General features: G+C 52.0%; 2 protein-coding genes across 14 annotated transcripts; one reads left to right on the top strand and one right to left on the bottom strand.

The window, feature by feature from the left end:
* Positions 1–305: 305 nt before the first annotated feature.
* On the bottom strand, positions 306–5,598 carry TCF19 (transcription factor 19). 2 transcript variants are annotated; one of them, XM_007973168.3, is made up of 4 exons: positions 5,321–5,598; positions 4,388–4,942; positions 2,082–2,640; positions 306–1,613 (listed from the first exon to the last, which is right to left on the bottom strand). In XM_007973168.3, exons 2-4 carry the CDS (start codon positions 4,623–4,625, stop codon positions 1,373–1,375), a joined length of 1,038 nt encoding a protein of 345 aa, XP_007971359.3. In that variant the 5' UTR covers positions 4,626–4,942; positions 5,321–5,598; the 3' UTR covers positions 306–1,372. The 2 variants fall into 2 exon arrangements, with proteins under 2 accessions (XP_007971359.3, XP_007971360.3); XM_007973169.3 differs by having other exon boundaries at positions 5,363–5,598.
* Positions 5,599–5,787: 189 nt separating this feature from the next.
* On the top strand, positions 5,788–21,431 carry CCHCR1 (coiled-coil alpha-helical rod protein 1). Of its 12 annotated transcripts, none has more exons than XM_007973165.3 (18): positions 5,788–5,914; positions 7,003–7,069; positions 7,256–7,361; positions 8,993–9,296; positions 12,398–12,561; positions 12,660–12,795; positions 12,955–13,065; positions 13,308–13,457; positions 14,730–14,840; positions 14,946–15,052; positions 17,302–17,414; positions 17,618–17,663; positions 17,811–17,947; positions 18,039–18,227; positions 18,324–18,425; positions 20,440–20,591; positions 20,724–20,895; positions 21,145–21,431. In XM_007973165.3, the coding sequence occupies exons 2-18, from the start codon at positions 7,054–7,056 to the stop codon at positions 21,267–21,269; spliced, it is 2,241 nt and encodes a 746-aa protein (XP_007971356.3). In that variant the 5' UTR covers positions 5,788–5,914; positions 7,003–7,053; the 3' UTR covers positions 21,270–21,431. The 12 variants fall into 12 exon arrangements, with proteins under 12 accessions (XP_007971356.3, XP_007971357.3, XP_007971358.3 ...); XM_007973166.3 differs by having other exon boundaries at positions 6,937–7,069; XM_007973167.3 differs by having other exon boundaries at positions 5,788–5,918.
* The last annotated feature ends 86 nt before the right edge of the window (positions 21,432–21,517 follow it).

Raw genomic sequence — 21,517 nt, 5'->3', positions numbered from 1 at the left:
GCTTGAGCCACCGCACCCGGCCCTCTGAAATTCTTAAATGGCTTTATACTTAGAAACCGTCTTATTTCTGTTGTACCTAAATCACCCCAACCAGAAACTTCTATTAATACTTTGTGCTTTCTTGATAACTTTGGTTTCCACTTAAGGTTTTTGCATACTCCGCCCATAAGTAACTCATTAGATACTAAAGTTTTATTCCTGGCTCTGCCACTAGTTCATTAGGGGTCTTTGCCCCAGAGTCATTTCCTCCATGTAAAAAAACCTGGGCTCATTAAATCTAGGTAGGAAAGGGTGGATGTGGCAGGTTGTAATAGAACAGGTCAAGATAAGGCTTTATTTCTACTGAAATGATGCTTTGACAATAGCTTGGCTTGGTGTAAGGCTCACAAAAGAAAATCACATGTACCACGTGTGGGTTAAGCAGTTTGATTCACACTGGACCAGGCCAGCCCAGTTGCCCTCTGCTGTGTCCACCTGTGGAGCGGAGCTGTGTCGCAGCCATCACACTGGTAAACTGCTGTAGCTGGTTTACCAGGCTTTCTCTTCCCCTGATGGTACGGGTGAAGCCTGTAAATAAATCTTCTGCTATCTTTGTGAACTTAACCAAATCCCGGTTACCTTATTTAAGTGGAAATAGATCTGTTTTCCCTTAAACTAGAAACCTTAATTACCTGTATTCCTACCTCCAGCTCAACTCATATATTTGCACCTTTCCAGTAAGCAGGTTGGATTTCCATCTCTCCTCCCCTTTCCCTAAGATTCTGAATTAGTTCTCCAGACCTTGCCAAGTACATTCTCCCTGGAAAGCAAGGAATATCAAAGACCCACAAGAGTAAATACCCAGGAGTGAATGAAGCTGCTTGTCCTTGACTTAGAAATAAAAGCAAAGCTCTGAAAAGCCAGGTCACTACGATTTGGTCGGCAGCAGGACTAGCCACGGAGTAGGGAAGTTTTGGGGACAGGCCCTAGGTTTTCCCAGAATGCCTTGGGTGATGCCACCAAGAACCTTAAGAACTCCCTCTTACATTTTCCATCAGTTGCAGGCATGGCTTTTGCAACTGATAGGTGCTCTGACTACAGATATTCTGGTGTCCATGGCAACATGGCCTTATAGCTTGTAATAGTGGGAACTTCCAGCTCACTGGCAATTTCCTGGAGGTGGCAATATCTTTGGCAGGAAACCATCTCTTCTGTCAGCTTGGCCACCGGGGTCTGCTCCAGGCCCTGAATGAGTCCACATCAATCCGCCCTTCTTCCCTGTAGTCATTCCCTCCTGGGGAGGGAAGGGAAGGGGGGCATTTAGCAGACCCATTTGCTCGCTGCTGTGTCTACTCATGGGCAGGTGTGTCCAATGGTGCCTTGGTGGTGGACCTTAGGTCTGGATGCCAGCCCGGCACCCTGGGCATCGGAAGTCGGCCTCCCTGGCAGCCTGGATGCTGCAGCCAACACAGGCCACATGGAACCAGACGTCACAGCCATCACACTGAACCCAGGCCACTGTCTCTTCCTGGGGCAGGCAGCAACAAGGAGCTGCACAGGGCTCCCCGCCCCCAACTGCAGGGGGAGCCATGGGGGCGCTCACTGGGTACTTCCGAGGACGGCCACGTCGATTTCTGAAGGAAGTGACACAGACACAAGGGTCACTGGAAACCTGTAGGAGAAGGCCTAGACCTTGCCACCCTATGGCTGGTCATAGGGTGAGGCCACAGAGGCACAGTGGTCTGAGGACTAAGGTGAGCCTGGACTCTGTCCTTAAAAACACATAGGGTGGGCCTAAAAACCTCTAGTGTGAGCCTGGAAGTTCCCCATCCTTAGGCACTGGAAGAATGGGGTTAAAGCCATATGAATGTAAAGCAGGACATGCCCACTCCGGTTGTTTTATAAGCACTACCCCACTCCACCTCTCATTTTCTCCTGCACATATTTTTCTTTTCCTATCAGAGCTAACCCAGGTCTTGCCATTCCATCTATTCCACCTCCCATGCCCGTCCCCCAAGCAGGGGAACCTCCTCACAGCCTAGGGATACAAGGAATCAAAAGGCAGTAAAACACTGAGAGGGCCAAGTGAGGACTCTACTTACCCAGTGGGAGTCAGTGGGGCTTTGTCTACACGGAGTTTCTTCCTGGGCTCCGTAAGGGCTGGTGGCGGGATCTCAGAAGGCTGACTCTCATCATCCAGTTCCGCCAACACTCGGTGAACAGATTTCCTCCGATTGCGTGGGGGTGGAGCAGAAGGGGTGGTCCCCACCTCCCCAGGTGGGGTGGGAACAGGCAGGCTCCTTGGTCCACCCCAACTAGGGGAGAAGGTGAGGGGCTGGGGCCGGAGCTTGCTGAGGCTGCCGATGGAGTTCAGGATCAGTGTGGCCTTGGGGGCAGGGGAGAGGGTGCTGAGAGGCCGCTGTGGAGCCCCCTGGGAGGGCAGCATAGGCCGGAAACCAGCCCCAGCCCGGGCTTCTCCCCTAGACCGTGGGATGGTAATGGCAGCAAAGTCCTGAGGCTTGACGCGTACTTGTTGGAACATGAAGTAGAACTCCGAGGGGCTGGTTCCTGGCGGCCCTTCAGGGCCAAAGGTCAGGAGGTCTCCATCACTCAATTCCAGCCTGTGACCTCTTGGGAGTCGGACATTATTGACCAAAGTACCTGTTGATGGTGGGGCACCAGGCAAATACGGAGGACAAGAACAGAAATGACCAGAGTCAGGAGTGCAGAAATCTGGCTCTGTCTGGTTTCTGGGGAAGAACATGAAACTGCTATCAGATTCTCCCTCACATCCTAAGCCCCTCAGCAGGTGACAGGTACCAGGCAGTACACTCCTTGTCAGCTGGGAACAAGTCTGTGTTTCTTGTGCTTTCCTACAAAGGATCCCTGCCCTCACTCTCCTAAGGTCCAATTTTCTTTCTTTTTTTTTTTTTGAGATGGAGTCTTGCTCTATTGCCCACGCTGGAGTGCAGTAGCGCAATCTCAGCTCACTGCACTCCGCCTCCCAGGTTCAAGCGATTCTCCGGCCTCAGCCTCCTGAGTAGCTGGGATTACAGGCACGTGCCACCACATTTGGCTAATTTTTTTATTTTTAGCAGAGACATAGTTTTACCATGTTGGTTAGGCTGGTCTCGTACTCCTGACCTCATGATCTGCCCGCCTCAGCCTCCCAAAATGCTGGGATTACAGGCATGAGCCACCATGCCCCGCCCTAAGGTCCAATTTTCAAGTATGCTCACTCTCCCCCAGCTCCAGCTCCAGCTCGTTCAGATTCTAGCTCTATCACTTACCAGCTACGTGACCCTGGGCAAGCTTTTTGGTTTTTTTTGTTTTGTTTTGTTTTTTTGAGACGGAGTCTCACTCTGTTGCCCAAGCTGGAGTGCAGTAGCACGATCTCAGCTCACTGCAACCTCCGCCTCCCGGGTTCAAGTGATTCTCCTGCCTCAGCCTCCTGAGTAGCTGGGGTTACAGGCGCATTCCACCACACCTGGCTAATTTTTGTATTTTTTTTTTTCAGTAGAGATGGGGTTTTACCATGTTGGTCAGGCTGGTCTCAAACTCCTGACCTTATGATCCTCCCACCTCGGGATCCCAAAGTGCTGGGATTACAGGCGTGAGCCACCACACCTGGCCTTTTTTAAAAAATAAATTAATTTTTTGGTAGAGACAGGTTTTCACCATGTTGCCCAGGCTGGTCTCGAACTCCTGAGCTCAAGTGATCCACCTGCTTTAGCCTCCCAAAGTGGTGGATTACAGGTGTGAGCCACCATGCCCAGCCCTGGACAAGTTCCTTAATCTCTTTGTGCCTCATTTTCCTTTACTGTAAATGAGGATAATATTAGTGCCACTTACATTCAATACACTTAAAATAGTGCCTGGTTCATAACGGGAAGCACTAGATGAATGTTGGCTACCATAGTCTAATAACCACAACACTCCCACAACTGACTTTACCAAGAGGAAGAGGTTTTGCCAGGGGCCAGTGGCAGAACTCAAATGTGAATCTAGGCTTTCTGAGGCTAACTCCCTCTAGTCAGGGAGAAAGACACATGCCCAAATTACTAAAAACATTATTCAACATAGAACTGCCCTAACCCAGGAACAGAGGGCCTCAGCAAAGCTGGAAACTGAATCAAGTCTAAACTTGGCCTCTAAACATCCCCTCTGTGACATCTTTCTGATGATACCCCAGGTCCTGTATGAGCTAAACGGGACCAACAAGCGTTGGTCTGCCAGAGAGCTTTTGACTGTGCATACTTCTGGTGGGAAGATGAAGGTCTGGACAATTACCATCCATCCAATCTGATGGGAGTACGGGAGGCAGGCAGCAGGGTCTTGTGGAGACCTTACTCATTCCAGCCTGGAACTTCAACCACCCAGGGGCAAAGCTGCCCTGCTTACTGCTCACCTTGGCTGCTGTGGTCTTCCAGGCTGACCCTCCAATCATCACCCCGGGGCTCGGCGTGCAGTTCGGCGTGGATCCCAGAGATGAGGCCAGGCTCCTGCTGGGGCCGCAGAGCCACATCACACAGGTCGGCCCTGTGGCCCAAGCGATAGGTGCAGCCAGCCCCGGCGGGGGGGTGGAAGGTGTAGAGATCACCGCCCCTGCCGCCCCCTATGCGCAGCAGTTGGAAGCAGGGCAGCATGGGCGGTGCCCCCTTTGCACCACCTCTTCCACTTCAGGGATCCATTTCCTTTCCCACTCCAGGGCCACGCACCGCTGGCTTAAGTTCGCTTCCCAGTCTGATGCAAACTCAAAAGTTTCAACTTTGAGCACACTACCTGAATAGTCCAAATTCAGAGTGCAAGCAGCCTAGGACTCAATGCAAAATCGGTTGTTAAGCCGACTTGCAAATGAAAAATTCCAGGAAGGTCTCCGTGCAATGCAAACTCAGGAACACGTCCTATGGCACCTCACTTGAGCTGGATCCTCAGGTCGCAAAATATTTGGGGAGCCTCCAATCTGCAAGGCAAGGATACTTTAGGCAGCTTCTGTGTGTGTCGGTGTGGCGGGGCGCGTTGGGGAGGTCCTGTTATACACACGTCTACGTGCAGTAGGAACACATCACCTCTGTGTAATTCGAAGAAGAGCAGCTTCTTCCTGTCAAACCTGCTTATCCTAATAGAGCACTCCTGCTTGCCTGCGCCCCGATCTTCTGGCCAATCCCTCACTCATAACTAGTTTGAACCTCCGAGGGCAATGAATCTACTGTCATCCCCCAAAAGGAAGTGCAAACGAGTTCTTAAGTACTCCAACAAATTGGACCTAAACCCCTACTTCCCGGTTTCTCTAGGTGGGATAAAAACAGAAAGGGGCTCCCCGCGATCATGCAAGGCATACCCGGCCTTTTCACTCTCGGCCCCAGCCCCGTTTCGGATCTACCAGCGCGGTGCAGTCTCCGAGTAGCCTCCTCTTCAAGCAGTGCCAGCCTGTGCCGCGGGTCCCGGGACCCCCTGGGCTCCTCGGCTGGAGCCGATACTGCTGCAGCTGTTTGACAGCCAGGAAGCCGGGGCCAGGAGGGGCGCGGCCTCGGCGCGCGGGCAGCGCCTACCCCTCCTTCGGAATTCCCGGGCCCGAACTTCGCGCCGAGCGAGCCCGCCCCCGTGCCGTTTCTGATTGGCCAGCTCATTTGCTCTCTTCCGCGCCATTGGACGGCTTCCCAAGATCTCCCGCCTTCCGCTTTTTCTGATTAGTTCACAAGTTTTCCCGGGTTCCCGCAGTGGGGAGGAGCCGCCTGGGCGCGGAGATGCGTCGACACATTCTGCGGGCCCAGATTTAGACGCCACTGCGCCTGCGTACACCTTTCCTCCTCCCTACAGTGAAATAGGACCTTAGGGCGCCCGCCTTGCGCAGGCGCGGTCAGAGGCCGAGGCAGAGGCGGGGCCCGGAGCGAGGCGTAGCGGGTGTGGTCAAGGCGCAGTAGGGGTTCTCGCGGTGGGTAAGGGACGTTCGGGAAGAGTCGGTTGTGGGCGGGAAGGGGCTGAGCGGGGGTGCTGGGAGGGTTCAAGGGGTCCAAAGGGGAAGGGGGAACAGGGGCCAGGTGAAGGGGTAGATGAGGAGGTCAGAACAGCCTTAGAGCTCAGGGGCCAACTGGGTGAAGCCTCGGGTATCTAGGGGAGCAGTGCGGGGAGAGCAGAGCCGGCTAGCGTACAGGGGGCGAGAGCAGACTATTGAGAGATGGGGGTGAGGGTGAGGACCAGAACAATTCCTTCAGAAAAAAGTAGATTAGGATGTAAAAAGGGACCGGAGTAGGGATCCCAGATTCGGGTAAAAAATAGATTAATGAGGGTGGGAGGGTGGGAGGAAGGTCTTAAAGTGCCCACTATGTGTTAGGACTCGAGAAAGAGGAGGCGGGCGGCAGGCATGGAAGCTGAGGGGATAGTAGAGAGAAGCTGAGAGGACAGCCGCAGGAAAGATTTGGATGAGATGTCAGGACGCTGGCTTTTCTGCCTGGGGATCTAGGCTGCTTGGATTCCCAAGGTCTTGGGAAGGGTCTAGCCCTGCATGTGGCCACATTCAGCTGGGGCCAGGCCTTGGGCCAGCACTTTAATAGGGAAGGACCCAAGAGTCATGGCCTGGTGGTGTCTGGATGGGATTCCCCCAGGCCTTGCTGAGCCATGGAGAGAACTCTGGAGATGGCGCTCAAGACCCCTGCACTGTGTACCTCCTTTCTCACCTCTGGCCAGGGGCAGCAGGGACCATAGAAACTTAAGGAGGAGGGTAAAGGCACTGCCCAGAATCCTGAAAGTATGAGTAAAGCCTCAGAGCCCTTCTCGGTCTATCTTTTTCAGTAAATTCTCTCCACTTGATAGTTAGTTGCCTGGGTTCCATGAGGAACCAGGTTGAGACAAGCAAGTGAATTTGGGGTATCTCCTACTTCTTTGGGGAAGTAGGAAAAGAGCTGAGCATCGGGTGGACCTGGCTGTAATTCAAGGATTATGACTTTGTTATTGTAGGGGCTTTCTCTTTGGAAGGTGGCCTGAAAATTGAATTGGAGTGTCTTTGTTTCTCCTATTGTCCAGGGGAACATAGATGGCTGGAGACAGAATCTAGAGCCTTCAAATAATGTGGAGATGTTTCCACCTTCAGGTCAGTGGGACCAGACAAGGGGAGTGCTGGTTGTCTCTGCCTGGGAAACTGACCATCTTTGATTTTGTAATTCTTCAGGTTCCACTGGGCTGATTCCTCCCTCCCATTTTCAAGCTCGGCCCCTTTCAACTCTGCCGAGAATGGCTCCCACCTGGCTCTCAGACATTCCCCTGGTCCAACCCCCAGGCCATCAAGATGTCTCAGAGAGGCGACTAGACACCCAGAGACCTCAAGTGACCATGTGGAAACAGGATGTTTCCAGTGACAGGCAGGAGCCAGGGCGGAGAGGCAGGTAGGGATCCATCCTCGCTGTTTTCTCAGGCTGGCTTGCTAGTGACCCTTCTTCACTGGAATAAACTCCTTACCCTATTTCGGCCCTAGTTTCCAGAATGTACTCATTTTTATGCAAGCAATTATTAGTTCCTACAGTGCTTAGATAATAAAGCAGTGTGGTAGGTGCTAGGGATGAGGATAACAATAATGAATAAGACAAATCCTGACTTAAATTTGTAATTAATAAGGAATCTAAAATCCTAAGAGAGGAGATAAGATTGACCATCAACTGATGGTAAAGCATAGTATGAGGCAAGATGAAGAAGTGCAAACTAGAAGTAGAGACCCAGCCCTGTGGCAGTGTGGGTTCATTCTGATGGAAGAAAGCCTTTACAGAGGACATGCTATGGGAGCTGGCCATGCTGTCGTATTGTCTGTAAACATTCTTCTTCTTGTTTCATGTGTCTTCCCAGATGTACTGGGATATCATTCTGCCATTTTGCTCCAGAGTAGGATTACATTAGAAGCAGCAGCACGATGAAGAAGAAGGAGCACTAGACTGGGTGTCAGGAGACAGAGACTCTATTTCTAGTTTGGCTACCAGCTAGAGGACATTTGGCAAGTCAATTTCCCTAGCCTACAGATCCCTGATACTTAAAAATAAATGAAGAAAATAAAGAAAAGGCCAGGTATGGTGGCTCACACCTATACTCCTAGCACTTTGGGAGCTGAGGCAGGAGGATCACTTGAGCCCAGGAGTTCAAGACCAGCCTGGGCAACAAAGCGAGACTTCGTCTCCACAGAAAATAATTAGCTGGCTGTGGTGACATGCATTTGTAGTCCCAGCTACTCGGGAGGCTAAGGTGGTAGGATCGCTTGAGCTCAGGAGTTCAAGGCTGCAGTGACCTGTGATCCAGCCACTGCATTGAGGCCTGGGTGACACAGTGATACCCTGTCTCTAAAAACAACAACAACAATCTCCTGTGGTTTGGGTGTCAGCGAGACAGCTGCCTCAGGAGCCACGTTCCAAGCTGGATTAAACTTCACGTGATATTGGTAGACAATGTCTCCAAAGGCTGGTACTATGTTATTTATGTACTGTTCTCTCAGACTCCTCATAAAGTATACCTAACACTCAGTAAATGCATTTTAACTAGCACCTGGCCTCACCATATTGATACTGGAAGCTCAGCTCTCTCTATGCCCATTCCTCCCTCAAACTTCTTGCCCTTAAATCAGAATTGAGAAGTCTCTGTTCTTCCAACCTTTCCACTTAAAATGTGTGACCTAAAAGTAAAAAATAAATAAGACAAAAAAACACCAAAAAACAAAAAGAATGTGTGGCCTAATGATATACACATTTGATGTTGAATCTGTCTGTATGTAGCTCTCTCTAGGGAGATCATGTTTCATGATCTCAGCCAGACTTTAGGTCCTGTGAGTCCAGGCACTGGACTTAACATGCTCAATAGGGCTTTGATGAATGATGATGATGTCAGTGCAGACATCCCCATGCCCCAGCTTCAGCACCCCCTTCACCTCCTCACACGGGGGCAGAGAGGTCCTCTTTTCCTTCTGGCTATGTTTACACCCTCAACTATCCTTCCAGCACTGGAGACAAGTCTCACCTGCACTAACCTGTCTTTGAAGGTCCTGGGAGCTGGAGGGGTCACAGGCCCTGAGCCAGCAGGCTGAGGTGATCGCTCGGCAGTTGCAAGAACTGCGGCGGCTGGAGGAGGAGGTCCGGCTCCTGCGGGAGACCTCACTGCAGCAGAAGATGAGGCTAGAGGCCCAGGCCATGGAGCTGGAGGCCCTGGCACAGGCAGAGAGGGCCGGCCGAGCTGAGGCTGAGGGCCTGCGTGCTGCTTTGGCTGGGGCTGAGGTCGTCCGGAAGAACTTGGAAGAGGGGAGCCAGCGCGAGCTGGAAGAGGTTCAGAGGCTGCACCAAGAGCAGGTGAATGCAGGGGTGGGAAGGATTTAAATTCATAACGGAGAGCTGGGCAGTAGCTTCCAAGCAAAGAACAGGTATTGCAGAAAAGACACTCCATGAGTAGTGAGTAGTGGAGTGATGAGACCTTTGGTGAAAAGAAACACACATGGCCTAGAAAGATGGAGAATTTGGGTATTTTGATCTTAATTCAGGTTGCACTTTTCCCCCAAGACTCAGGTGGCCTGCCACGACTTGAAGCCCTGCTTCCTTTTCTAGTAGGAAGTAGTTTGCCTCCCTGCTTTACTCCGGCTACCAATTCATCGGGGGTATTGTGGAGGGCGGTGAGGAAGGTGGATATAAGGGGCCTCTGGTGGACTGGGAGAGAGATTATTCAGTCCACAAACTCAGTGCTTACTCTTTGCCATCTCAGACTCTGACCAAATTAGCCTGAATCCTGCCTTCATGGATGGAACTGACAGCCTCATGGGGGATACACACATCCACTTTTAATTTAATCATAATTAATTGCAATCAGGAGGAGTACCTTGAAGGCGAAGGACTAGAGAGCACTAACTTAGTCTGGGGTTCAGGGAAGGCCACTGTAACCAATTGGACATGTCAAGGAAAGAAACCATAAGGCCGGGCGCAGTGGCTCAAGCCTGTAATCCCAGCATTTTGGGAGGCCGAAGCAGGTGGATCACAAGGTCAGGAGTTCAAGACCAGCCTGGCCAACATGGTGAAACCCCATCTCTACTAAAAATACAAAAATTCACCAGGCATGGTGGTGCACACCTGTAATCCCAGCTACTCAGGAGGCCGAGGCAGGAGAATCACTTGAGCCTGGGAGGTGGAGGTTGCAGTGAGCCGAAATTGTGCCATTGCACTCCAGCCTGGGCAACAGAGCAAGACTCCGTCTCAAAAAATAAAATAAAAAAGGAACTGGGAGAAAACAAGGGAGAAATTCTTTGTAACCTTGTAGTGGGCAAGGCCTTTCTACCTGTGAGTCAAAATCCAAAATCTAGAAGCCGTAAAGGAAAAGATTGATCCATTGACTTTATAACATGAACATTAGGAATGGCGTGGGGGAAAAAAAAAAGCTGTATTTATAGCTCAGATCACAAGAAAAGGGTAATATCCCTAATATAAAATGTGTGCCTAGAAATTGATAAGGGAAAGACCAGCAATCCAGTCAGAAAGTGGACAAAGGAGATTCATGAAAGAAATTAGAAACAAGAAGCTAGGCCGGGTACAGTGGCTCATACCTGTAATCCCAGCACTTTGGGAGGCTGAGGTGGGCAGGATCACTTGAGGCCAGGAGTTCAAGACCAGTCTGGCCAACATGAAGAAACCCAGTCTCTACAAAAAATACAGAAATTAGCCGGGTATGGCGATGGGCGCCTGTAATGCCCCAGCTTCTTGGGAGGCTGAGGCAGGAGAATTGCTTGAACCTGGGAGACAGAGGTTACAGTGAGCTGAGATCACCACACTCCAGCCTGGGCAGCAGAGCGAGACTGAAAAAAAAACAACAAGCTACCATTTGTGCTGAATAGGAGTTGGCCAGTGAATAGGCGCGTGAGGTCCAATGGTCGCTGGAGGACACTCGGCAGGACAACTGGTGGAGGCGGGGACAGGCGGAGGCCAGAAGGCTGGAGCATAGAGATCAGGGGCGCTGAGTGTGCTGCAGAGCATGGGACCCAGGGCACAAGGCCTTGGCCACTTCAGAACTTGCTACTTTCCCTTAAGAGCAATGAGCAGGCTGGGCGCGGTGGCTCATACTTGTAATCCTAGCACTTTGGGAGGCTAAGGTGGAAGGATCACTTAAGCCCAGGAGTTTGAGACCAGCCTAGGCAACAAAGTGAGCCCCCATCTCTATTTGATTAAATAAACTAGGGCTGGGCATGGTTGCTCACATGTGTAATCCCAGCACTTTGGGAAGCTGAGGCAAGTAGATCACTTGAGGTCAGGAGTTCGAGACCAGCCCTGCCAACATGGTGAAACCTCGTCTCTACTAAAAGTACAAAAATTAGCTGGGTGTGGTGACTCATGCCTGTAATTTCAGCTGCTCGGGAGGGTGAGGCAGGAGAATCGCTTGAAGCTGGGAGGCAGCGTTTGCAGTGAGCTGAGATTGTGCCATTGCACTTAGTCTGAGCAACAAAGTGAAACTCCATCTCCAAAATAACAAAAAGAAAACAAAATTGTTTTTTTAATTGATAAGCAACTGTTGAAAGGTTTTAGGCAGGGAAATGACATGATTAGATTTGTATTTTATGTCTAAAAAGTTTTGTCATTTATATCCCCCATATTAACTTTATTGTTGTATGGAGACGGGGCTAGAGGAGGCAGACCAGGAAGCAGGGTGGCCACTTTGCTCTCCTTCCCAGTCCATCCCATGACTGTTGGTGGCTCTGACACCCCTGCAACCCTTTGAGGTGCCGTGAGCAAAAGACACAAAATTCCTCCTTTCCTGGAGCTTTCCTTCCGATGTGGTCTGACAGATAGTAACACATACACATAAGCAAGATATGGTCAGTGCTAAGTGCTCAGGAGGACGTGAGCAGTTGATGGGGCACAGTAGGGTGGTGAGGGTTATTAGAGGGCCCAGCGAAGCCACCCTGAGGAGGGGCTATCACCTGGGGTCTGTGGAGCAAGGAGGGGCTGCTGTCTGGTTCTCAGCGGACTCCCTGTGGCTGCAGCGGGGAGCATTGGGAGAGCCTCCAGGGTGAACTCAGGAGGCAGGCAGAGGCCAGGTCCCCCGGCCTGCAGGTGTGGAGAGATGCCTGGGTTTTGCTGTGAATGCTGTGAGAAGCCACCGAGGGTTTGTAAAGACTAGTTAGGAGATGGTCACTGTTGCCCAGGCAAGAGATGAGGGTAGCTTACCTTGGGTTGGTGGCAGTGGAGACGGAGACGGAGAGAGGTGAAGATAATGTATTGGGGGAGATTGGACAAGAACTCCCGATGGGTTGTGGGGCAACTGCAGAGAATGAGTTACCAGCTCTCCATTTGCTATGCGCAGTTGGGTGATTGGTTTGGTCATTGTCTAAGGTCACAGAAAGTGGGAGTGAAGGGAACAAGGAAGGCCTCCATGTGGGGTCGAGCTCCTGGTGAGCCCCCTCTTCTTTCTGCAGCTGTCCTCTTTGACACAGGCTCACCAGGAGGCTCTTTCCAGTTTGACCAGCAAGGCTGAGGGCTTGGAGAAGTCTTTGAGTAGTCTGGAAACCAGGAGAGCAGGGGAAGCCAAGGAGCTGGCCGAGGCTCAGAGGGAGGCCGAGCTGCTTCGGAAGCAGCTGAGGTAGGTGGGCGGATGCCGACGGGGGCCCGGCAGTTGGTGATGTGGTGGGTCTGCAGGGTGCCCCACTGATGGCTGTCCCATTCCCACCCCAACCCTAGCAAGACCCAGGAAGACTTGGAGGCTCAGGTGACCCTGGTTGAGAATCTAAGAAAATATGTTGGGGAACAAGTCCCTCCTGAGGTCCACAGCCAGACATGGGAACTGGAGCGACAGAAGTTTCTGGAAAACATGCAGGTGAGTGTGCAGGAGTGCATCTGTGTGGGGACTTGGGGATCAGGTTGGGGGGCAAGTGTGGCCCTTGGAGGAGCGTGTAGAGCACAGCCCTCAGGAGAGAAGGTGGTACCCGAGGCAGCATGGAGGCCCTACAGAGGGGCTGCTTCTCTCCGCCCGCAGCACTTGCAGGAGGACCGGGATGGCCTGCACGCCACCGCGGAGCTGCTGCAGGTGAGGGTGCAGAGCCTCACGCACATCCTCGCCCTGCAGGAGGAGGAGCTGACCAGGAAGGTATGGCCCGACCCCCAGATCCCTCACCCTCGGCCGCATCCTACACCTACTGTCCCCCACCCTCCTCCCTGTGGGTGGGAGGGTTCGATGTGCCCCAGAACCTGCTTGGATCTCTTTCCTCCTGTGAACTCCTCTTGCTGTAGCTCATGTTGTCCGGGCAGGACAGAGGAGAAACAAAGATGCCACCTCCTTCCTCTCCTCCCCCAGGAGCCCACACTTTCCTCCCGCTCCTTCTCCCTCAGGTTCAACCTTCAGATTCCCTGGAGCCTGAGTTTACCAGGAAGTGCCAGTCCCTGCTGAACCGCTGGCGGGAGAAGGTGTTTGCCCTCATGGTGCAGCTAAAGGCCCAGGAGCTGGAACACAGCGACTCTGTTAAGCAGCTGAAGGGACAGGTCACTGCACTCTCTTTTCTCCCGGTATTTCCTCCCAGCACCTTGCTTCTTCCATAAGAGTGGCATCCATTCAACCAGTGTTTATTGAGTGGTTGCCACATGCTGGGCACACAGCCCTGAACAAAACCGAAATGTGGAGCTTGCATTCTACAGCAGAGACACAGAACACGCAAGTAAACAGATAATGTTCAGTAATTATATGTGCTGTATAGAAAGATTCAAGCTGGGTGCAGTGGCTCAACGCCTGTAGTGCCAACACTGGTCTCAAACTCCTGACCTCAGATGATTCGCCTGCCTCAGCCTCCCAAAGTAATAGGATTACTGGTATGAGCCACCATGCCCAGCCAAGTAAAATGCCAGCAGTCTGGGAGACTGATGCAGGTGGATCACTTGAGGTCAGGAGTTTGATACCAGCCTGGGCAACATGCGCAATCCCGTCTCTACTAAAAATACAAAAAATTAGCCAGGCATGGTGGCTCATTCCTGTAGTCCCAGCTACTCTGGAAGCTGAGGTGGGAGGATCACCTGAGCCTGGGAGGTCGAGGCCCCAGTGAGCTGTGATCCCACCACTGCACTCTAGCCTGGGTACCAAAGCGAGATCCTGTCTCAAAAAAAAAGAAAGTAGCAAGAAAGATTGAAAAGATAATGTCACAGAGAGACTTGGGGGGTGGGTCAGCCTCAAGTAGGATGGTCAGGAACAGCCTCTCTGAGGAGGTGACAGCATCTGAGGAGGGTGGCATGGTCAGTTGGTGGGTCCTGTGGGATGGGTCAAGGGCTATTCCCATGTTCAAGTGGGCACATGGAACGTGGAACATGGAACACTGAACTCAGATTCTATTCTCAGGAACCTAAGCTTCTGTCACCCTGCATGGCATTGGTTCTTTTTCTTTCTCTTTTTGAGAAGGAGTCTCGCTCTGTCACCCAGGCTGGAGTGCAGTGGCATGATCTTGGCTCACTGCAACCTCTGTCTCCCGGGTTCAAGTGATTCTCCTGCCTCAGCCTCCCAAGTAACTGGGATTACAGGCACATGCCACCATGCCCAGCTGATTTTTGTATTTTTAGTACAGACAGGGTTTCACCATGTTGGCCAGGCTGGTCTTGAACTCCTGACCTCAAGCGATCTGCCTCGGCCTCCCAAAGTGTTGGGATTCCAGGTGTGAGCCACCACGCCTGGCCCCTGCATGACATTCTCTGCACCTGCCACTTTGTTTCTAATGCCTCCCTCAGCTTTTAGCTCTAGAGGCCCCTGCCCAGCTTCATCTCCTCCCCCAGGTGACCTCACTCCAGGAACAAGTAACAGCCCAGAGCCAGGAGCAGGCCATTCTGCAGCGATCCCTGCAGGACAAAGCCGCGGAGGTGGAGGTGGAGCGGATGGGTTCCAGGGTTGGTGTCAGCCTAGTAGAGACTCGGGGAGGGCAAGGGAGCCCTGGTCCAGGGCTGCAGCCAGGACTTAGGCAGGGACCCTGTCCTTTGCTGCATCCTCCCCAGGGCCTGCAGTTGGAGCTGAGCCGTGCTCAGGAGGCCAGGCGCCGGTGGCAGCAGCAGACAACCTCAGCCGAGGAGCAGCTGAGGCTTGTGGTCAATGCCGTCAGCAGGTATCAGGGATGGAGGGGCTGGTGGAGTAGTGTTTCTGCCACCTTAGCTTCCTGGGCACCTTGCTGCTGAGGAGCCTCAGGCAAGAGGGGCTGGAAAGCTGGCCACTGGAGGCTACAGGGCTGGGCAAATTTAGCCATATCAATGTTCCTGTGTTCGTTTCTCTTTTGGGGCAGCCTCCTCTGCATTCACACCTGATTGCTTGTCATGAACTCCCCACTGCATGTTGGGCTGGAGGTGAGGTCTTGCTTCCTCCTGCAGTTCAGTCTAGTAATGGCTTGAGCTAAATAGAGCACCGGGGAGGATCTTCACGTGCAGCATTGTTCAAGGATGGAGAGTGTAGACACTTCATTGTCCTTTCCTTGTCTAAAATTTTACAGGCATTCTCTGTTTCACTGGAGAAAAATTTAGTCTTTTTATTTATTTATTTATTTTGAGACGGAGTCTATGTCACCCAGGCTGGAGTACAGTGGCACAATCTTGGCTCACTGCAACCTCACTTCCCTGGTTCAAGTGATTCTCCTGCCTCAGCCTCCTGAGTAGCTGGGATTACAGGCATCCGCCACCACGCCCAGCTAATTTTTGTATTTTTAGTAGAGACAGGATTTCACCATGTTGGCCAGGCTGGTCTTGAACTCCTGACCTCAGGTGAGCCACCCACCTCACCCTCCCAAAGTGCTGGAATTACGGGTGTGAGCCACCGCGCCTGGCCTAGTCTATTTATATAAAGCTATATACTTACTTGCTTACTATTCCATCTAAAATGTAAGCCAGTTAGTTTCCTTCTAAATCAATTGCCAGCCTTTGTCTCTCATACCAACTTCCTAGTTGTTTCATTACCAACAATTGTTCTACGACCTTCGGAAAAACTTCTAAGGAAACAGCAAAGCTTCTTTGTGCTGGTGATGACCTCCCTTCAGCCTTGGACATTGAGATACCCAAGGCAGGTAGTTCTTAGCGCAGTGTCTGGCTTGTAAATGTTTATTGTTATCATGAGGCTCTTCTTGATGGGTTAATTTAGATAAAGATAATTTTTGGTTTAGCGAAATTAAGATGCAGGATGAGTCCTTGCCCACCACTTCCTTCTCTTGGATTTGTACCTTGGGGACTAATTCAGCTTAAAAAATTATGAAACATTTCACACTTGCATAGAATTAAACTAGTTATGATGACCTACCACCCAGGTTCAATCCATTGCGTGTGCCCCCTACCTCCAGGAGAACACAAAGATGTGCTGCGGACAGGGTTTGACTTTGGTAGCAGGCGATCACAGAAATGGTCTGTGTAATGATGCCTTGCCAGAAGTCCTCCAGGCTTAAAGCAGTCCAAACTCGGATTGTTGCTGGGTTTATTAGATTGTCTCTAGGTACTTAGAGACTTTAATACGAGCTGCGGTAGGTGTTGGAAGCATCTACTTGAACAATTTCCAGATCAAAGTGAACTTTGCCGTGCTGCTGGGGGTGCAGCTGCAAGCCTTCATCATCGTGTGTTTTTCTGTGGGTGCAGACCTGGACTCTCCTGAGGAAACCCCAAGTGGGCCCTGGACACTCCTTGGCCTCCTCCGGGGGCCTGTTTAAGCTGCTCAGTTTTCATGAGCCAAGTTGGTTCTACTTTTGGCACAGCCAGCTGGTAAAGCACATGGGTCTGCCCGTCATTGGTGCTAAATCAACACTCCTGGGCTTGGAGAGGATAACTTTGTTTTGTTTTGTTTTGTTTTTTTGAGATGGAGTCTCACTCTGTTGCCCAGGCTTGAGGGCAGGGGCACAATCTTGGCTTACTGCAACCTTCACCTCCTAGGTTCAAGTGATTCTCATACCTCAGCCTCCGGAGTAGCTGGGATTACAGGCATAAGCCACCATGCCTGGCTAATTTTTGTGTTTTTAGTGGAGACAGAGTTTCACCATGTTGGCCAGGCTAGTCTCCAGTTCCTGACTTCAGGTGATCCACCTGCCTCGGCCTCCCAAAGTGCTGGGATTACAGGCAGAAGCCTCTGGCCAGAGAGGATAACTTGACTCTTTGATGCACAATAGTGAGCGAAACACAGGTTGTGAGAAATAAGCTTAACAGGTTGCTTTAAAAGATAGTCATTTAATGCATTCTTGGGGCAAGGGCCCTTTAGATAATTGATGGAAGCTGTGCGTTCTTTACTTGTATAACAGGACAGGATTGAGGGAGTTGTCTCTACTAGGCACAGCAAGTCCTTTGGGAATGAGGGGAGGCATGGAGGGTCAATGACCTGTGCCCTCTCCAGCTCTCAGATCTGGCTCGAGAGCACCATGGCTAAGGTGGAAGAGGCTGCCGCCCGGCTTCCCAGCCTCAACAACCGACTCAGCTATGCTGTCCGCAAGGTCCACACCATTCGGGGTGCGTAGAGCAACTGTGAGCCACGTCCCGCCCCCGCCCCACCAGCTCGGACTTTCTTCTTCCTGACCCAGCTCTCTGTGATCCCACATCCATTCACCTTCCTCCTTTCACCAGCCCTCACATCTCTTTTTCCCTTACTCCCTGTCCCCCACTTTCTCCCATGCAAACTTCATCTGTTTTTCTCCCTGCCTTTTCCCTCCCAGGCCTGACTGCTCGAAAGCTTGCCCTTGCTCAGCTGCGCCAGGAGAGGTGAAGTTTGGGCACTTTGAGGTGGATGGGGCTTTAGAGCATTGGCTACTGGGACCCCCAAAACCATGAGAGCTGAGGCAGGATGGGTGCTTTGGGGTCAGGCAGCTGGGTGATTTCTCCTGACTCTGTTTCTCTTCCCCGTCCCAGCTGTCCCCTACCACCACCAGTCACAGACGTAAGCCTTGAGCTGCAGCAGCTGCGGGAAGAACGGAACCGCCTGGATGCAGAACTGCAGCTGAGTGCCCGCCTCATTCAGCAGGAGGTGGGCCGGGCTCGGGAACAAGGTACACCTGGTTGCCAGGGGGTGGCGAGGATGAGGAAAGACCGGTGTCTAGGGTGCTAGGAGAGGCCTGACCCAGCACCCCCTCCTTTTAGGGGAGGCAGAGCGACAGCAGCTGAGCAAGGTGGCCCAGCAGCTGGAGCAGGAGCTGCAGCAGACCCAGGAGTCCCTGGCTAGCTTGGGGCTGCAGCTGGAGGTGGCACGCCAGGGCCAGCAGGAGAGCACAGAGGAGGCTGCCAGTCTGCGGCAGGAGCTGACCCAGCAGCAGGACCTCTACAGGCAAGGTGTCGAGAGGGAAAGGGGTGCTTCCCTTGGACGGTGGCGTGGGAATTGCAAATCAAAGCTCATGCTGATACGCCCCGTCTGCACTTTCACCCCAGCCCTGCAAGAGAAGGTGGCTGAAGTGGAAACTCGGCTGCGGGAGCAACTCTCAGACACAGAGAGGAGGCTGAACGAGGCTCGGAGGGAGCATGCCAAGGCCGGTGAGCCTCGCCAGGGTGGATAGGGCCTTCCAGGAAGAAGGAAGGTTAAGACGTAGGTTATTATTTTCCCCTCAAAGTTTTTTCAAAGCTTCATTACAAGAAGTAATGAAGGTATCCATGAATAGCACAGATGATTTCTCACTTCACAAACACACCCATGTAGCCAGCACCAGATTAAGAAACAGCATATGACCGGGCATGGTGGCTCACGCCTGTAATCCCAGCACTTTGGGAGGCCAAGGCAGGTGTATCACCTGAGGTCAGAAGTTTGAGACCAGCCTGGCCAACATAGTGAAACCCCATCTCTACTAAAAATACAAAAATTAGCTGGGTGTGGTAGTGGGTGCCTGTAATCTTAGGTACTTGGGAGACTGAGGCAGGAGAATGGCTTGAACTCGGGTGGCGGAGGTTGTAGTGAGCTGAGATCACACCATTGCACTCCAGCCTGGAGAGCAAAACTCAGTCTCAAAAAAAAATAAAGAGCATATGACCAGCTCAGGACCCTCCTGTACCCCTTCCAGTCATACCCCTTCACAGAGGCCACCACCTTCCAGATGTCTAACACCAGCAATTACCCCCTAGCAAAAATTTCACACACCTAAACAAGTTAAAAGAATTGTGGCCGGGCCGGGCGCGGTGGCTCAAGCCTGTAATCCCAGCACTTTGGGAGGCGGAGACGGGTGGATCACGAGGTCAGGAGATCGAGACCATCCTGGCTAACACGGTGAAACCCCGTCTCTACTAAAAAATACAAAAAACTAGCCGGGCGAGGTGGCGGGTGCCTGTAGTCCCAGCTACTCGGGAGGCTGAGGCAGGAGAATGGCGGGAACCCGGGAGGCGGAGCTTGCAGTGAGCTGAGATCCCGCCACTGCACTCCAGCCTGGGCGACAGAGCAAGACTCCGTCTCAAAAAAAAAAAAAAAAAAAAGAATTGTGGCCGGCGCGGTGGTTCACACATGTAATCCCAGCACTTTGGGAGACCAAGGCAGGAGAATTGCTTGAGCCCAGGAGTTCAAGATCAGCCTGGGCAACACAGACTCCCATCTCTTTAAAAAAAAAAAAAAAAAAATTACAAAAATTAGCCAGGCATGGCGGTGGGCACCTGCAGCCTGAGCTTACTTTTGAGGCTGGTGTGGGAAGATCACATGAACCTGGGAGGTGGAGGCTGCAGTGAGCCAAGATTGGGCAATAGAGAAAGACCGTGTGTCTAAAAAAGAATTGTGTAATGAATATATCTTCTCTAAATATAGCAGTTAATGTTTGCCACATTTGGTCTGTTATCTATATACACGCATATTTGTGCATCTTTTGAATCACTTTAAGTTGTAATCATTTAATGTGGTTTTTTTTGTTTGTTTTTTGAGACAGTCTTCCTCTGTCACCAGGCTGGAGTGCAGTGGCATGATCTTGGCTCACTGTAACCTCCACTTCCCGGGTTCAAGTCGTTCTCCTGGCTCAGCCTCCTGAGTAGCTGGGATTACAGGTGCCCACCACCACACCCAGCTAATTTTTGTATTTTTAGTAGAGACAGGGTTTCACCATGTTGGCCAGGATGGTCTCGATCTCTTGACCTGTGATCTACCTGCCTTGGCCTCCCAAGGTGCTGGGATTATAGGCGTGAGCCACCGTGCCCGACCATTTAATGTTTTAAGTAAGTTGTAAACATAAGTTGTTCAGCTGCATCTCCCAAAGCCAGTAAATTCTCCTATATAGCTGCAATCATCACACTTTAAGACAAGGAACACTAATTGCACAAAATCTAACTCAGTTCATATTCACATTTCCCCTGTGGAACTCCAGGATGGTTCAGGGATGACGAAGATACTAGGTTCAGATTCCCAGGCTCCTAGAGCATCAGCCCCCCCGCTCCAACTGTACAGAAGAGACAGATCCACAGAGCAGAACAGCCCCCACCAGCCAGAGTTGGTGACCCAGCGTTTGTTCCTTTCTTCATGGTGCCTGGCTGCCTCTGGCCTGACCCACACCTGCCTCCCTGTGCCTTGGCCTCTCTGTAGTGGTCTCCTTGCGCCAGATTCAGCGCAGAGCCGCCCAGGAAAAGGAGCGGAGCCAGGAACTCAGGCGTCTGCAGGAGGAGGCCCGGAAGGAGGAGGGGCAGCGACTAGCCCGGCGCTTGCAGGAGCTGGAGAGGGATAAGAACCTCATGCTGGTAGGAGACAGGACAGCAGACAGGCAGACACTAGGGCCCATCCTGGGCTGGCTCCTGGGCTAGAGGTGTGGAAAGAGGATGGTGAGGGAGGTTCTACCCGGGCTAGGTGGCGTTTAACCCTCTCCTTCCCAGGCCACCTTGCAGCAGGAGGGTCTCCTCTCCCGTTACAAGCAGCAGCGACTGTTGGCAGTTCTTCCTTCCCTACTGGATAAGAAGAAATCTGTGGTGTCCAGCCCCAGGCCTCCAGAGTGTTCAGCATCCGTACCTGTAGCAGCAGCAGTACCCACCAGGGAATCCATAAAAGGTCTTGGGCCAAGCACAAAGGGAGAAGGGGCAAATTGGCGCACTTCAGCAATCTCCCCTCCAGACTCTTGCATGATGAGTGGTGTTCTCTGTGATCCTGCGAGGCCCTTAGCCTCTTTTAGCGATGCCCAGCTTGGACCAAAGAGCCTCCTCTCTCCCAGTCCTCATTTCCTGTGTCAGCCCTGTTTCCCCTGTAACCACGAGCACCTCCCCTTGTCTGGTGCTCATCTTCTGCTATCTTCCTTCCCAGGGTCCCTCTCTGTCCTGCTGGATGACCTGCAGGGCTTGAGTGAAGCCATTTCCAAAGAGGAAGCTGTTTGTCAAGGAGACAACCTTGATAGATGCTCCAGCTCCAATCCCCAGATGAGCAGCTAAGCAGCTGAGAGCCCAGGGAAAGCCAGCCTGGGGGCTGGGAGGATCCTGGAGAAGTGGGTGGGGACAGATGAGCCCTTCCCCCTCCCGGGGTCACCCTGGGGAACACCGGCTAAGTCTAAATTCTGCTCTAAATAAAGTAGGAGCCATTGTTTGGAAATGTTATCTCTGGGAATCTGGGAATTCTCCCTGCAGCCATCTCTCTTGGAGATGTGAGAAGTGCTCCCACCCATAGCTCTCTCTGGGGTGAT

This window comes from Chlorocebus sabaeus, chromosome 17 (genome assembly GCF_047675955.1).
Source record: "Chlorocebus sabaeus isolate Y175 chromosome 17, mChlSab1.0.hap1, whole genome shotgun sequence".
NCBI classification, from domain to species: domain Eukaryota; kingdom Metazoa; phylum Chordata; class Mammalia; order Primates; family Cercopithecidae; genus Chlorocebus; species Chlorocebus sabaeus.
The sequence above is the reverse complement of the archived record's forward strand: the minus strand, read 5'-3'. Positions and strand labels throughout refer to the sequence as shown.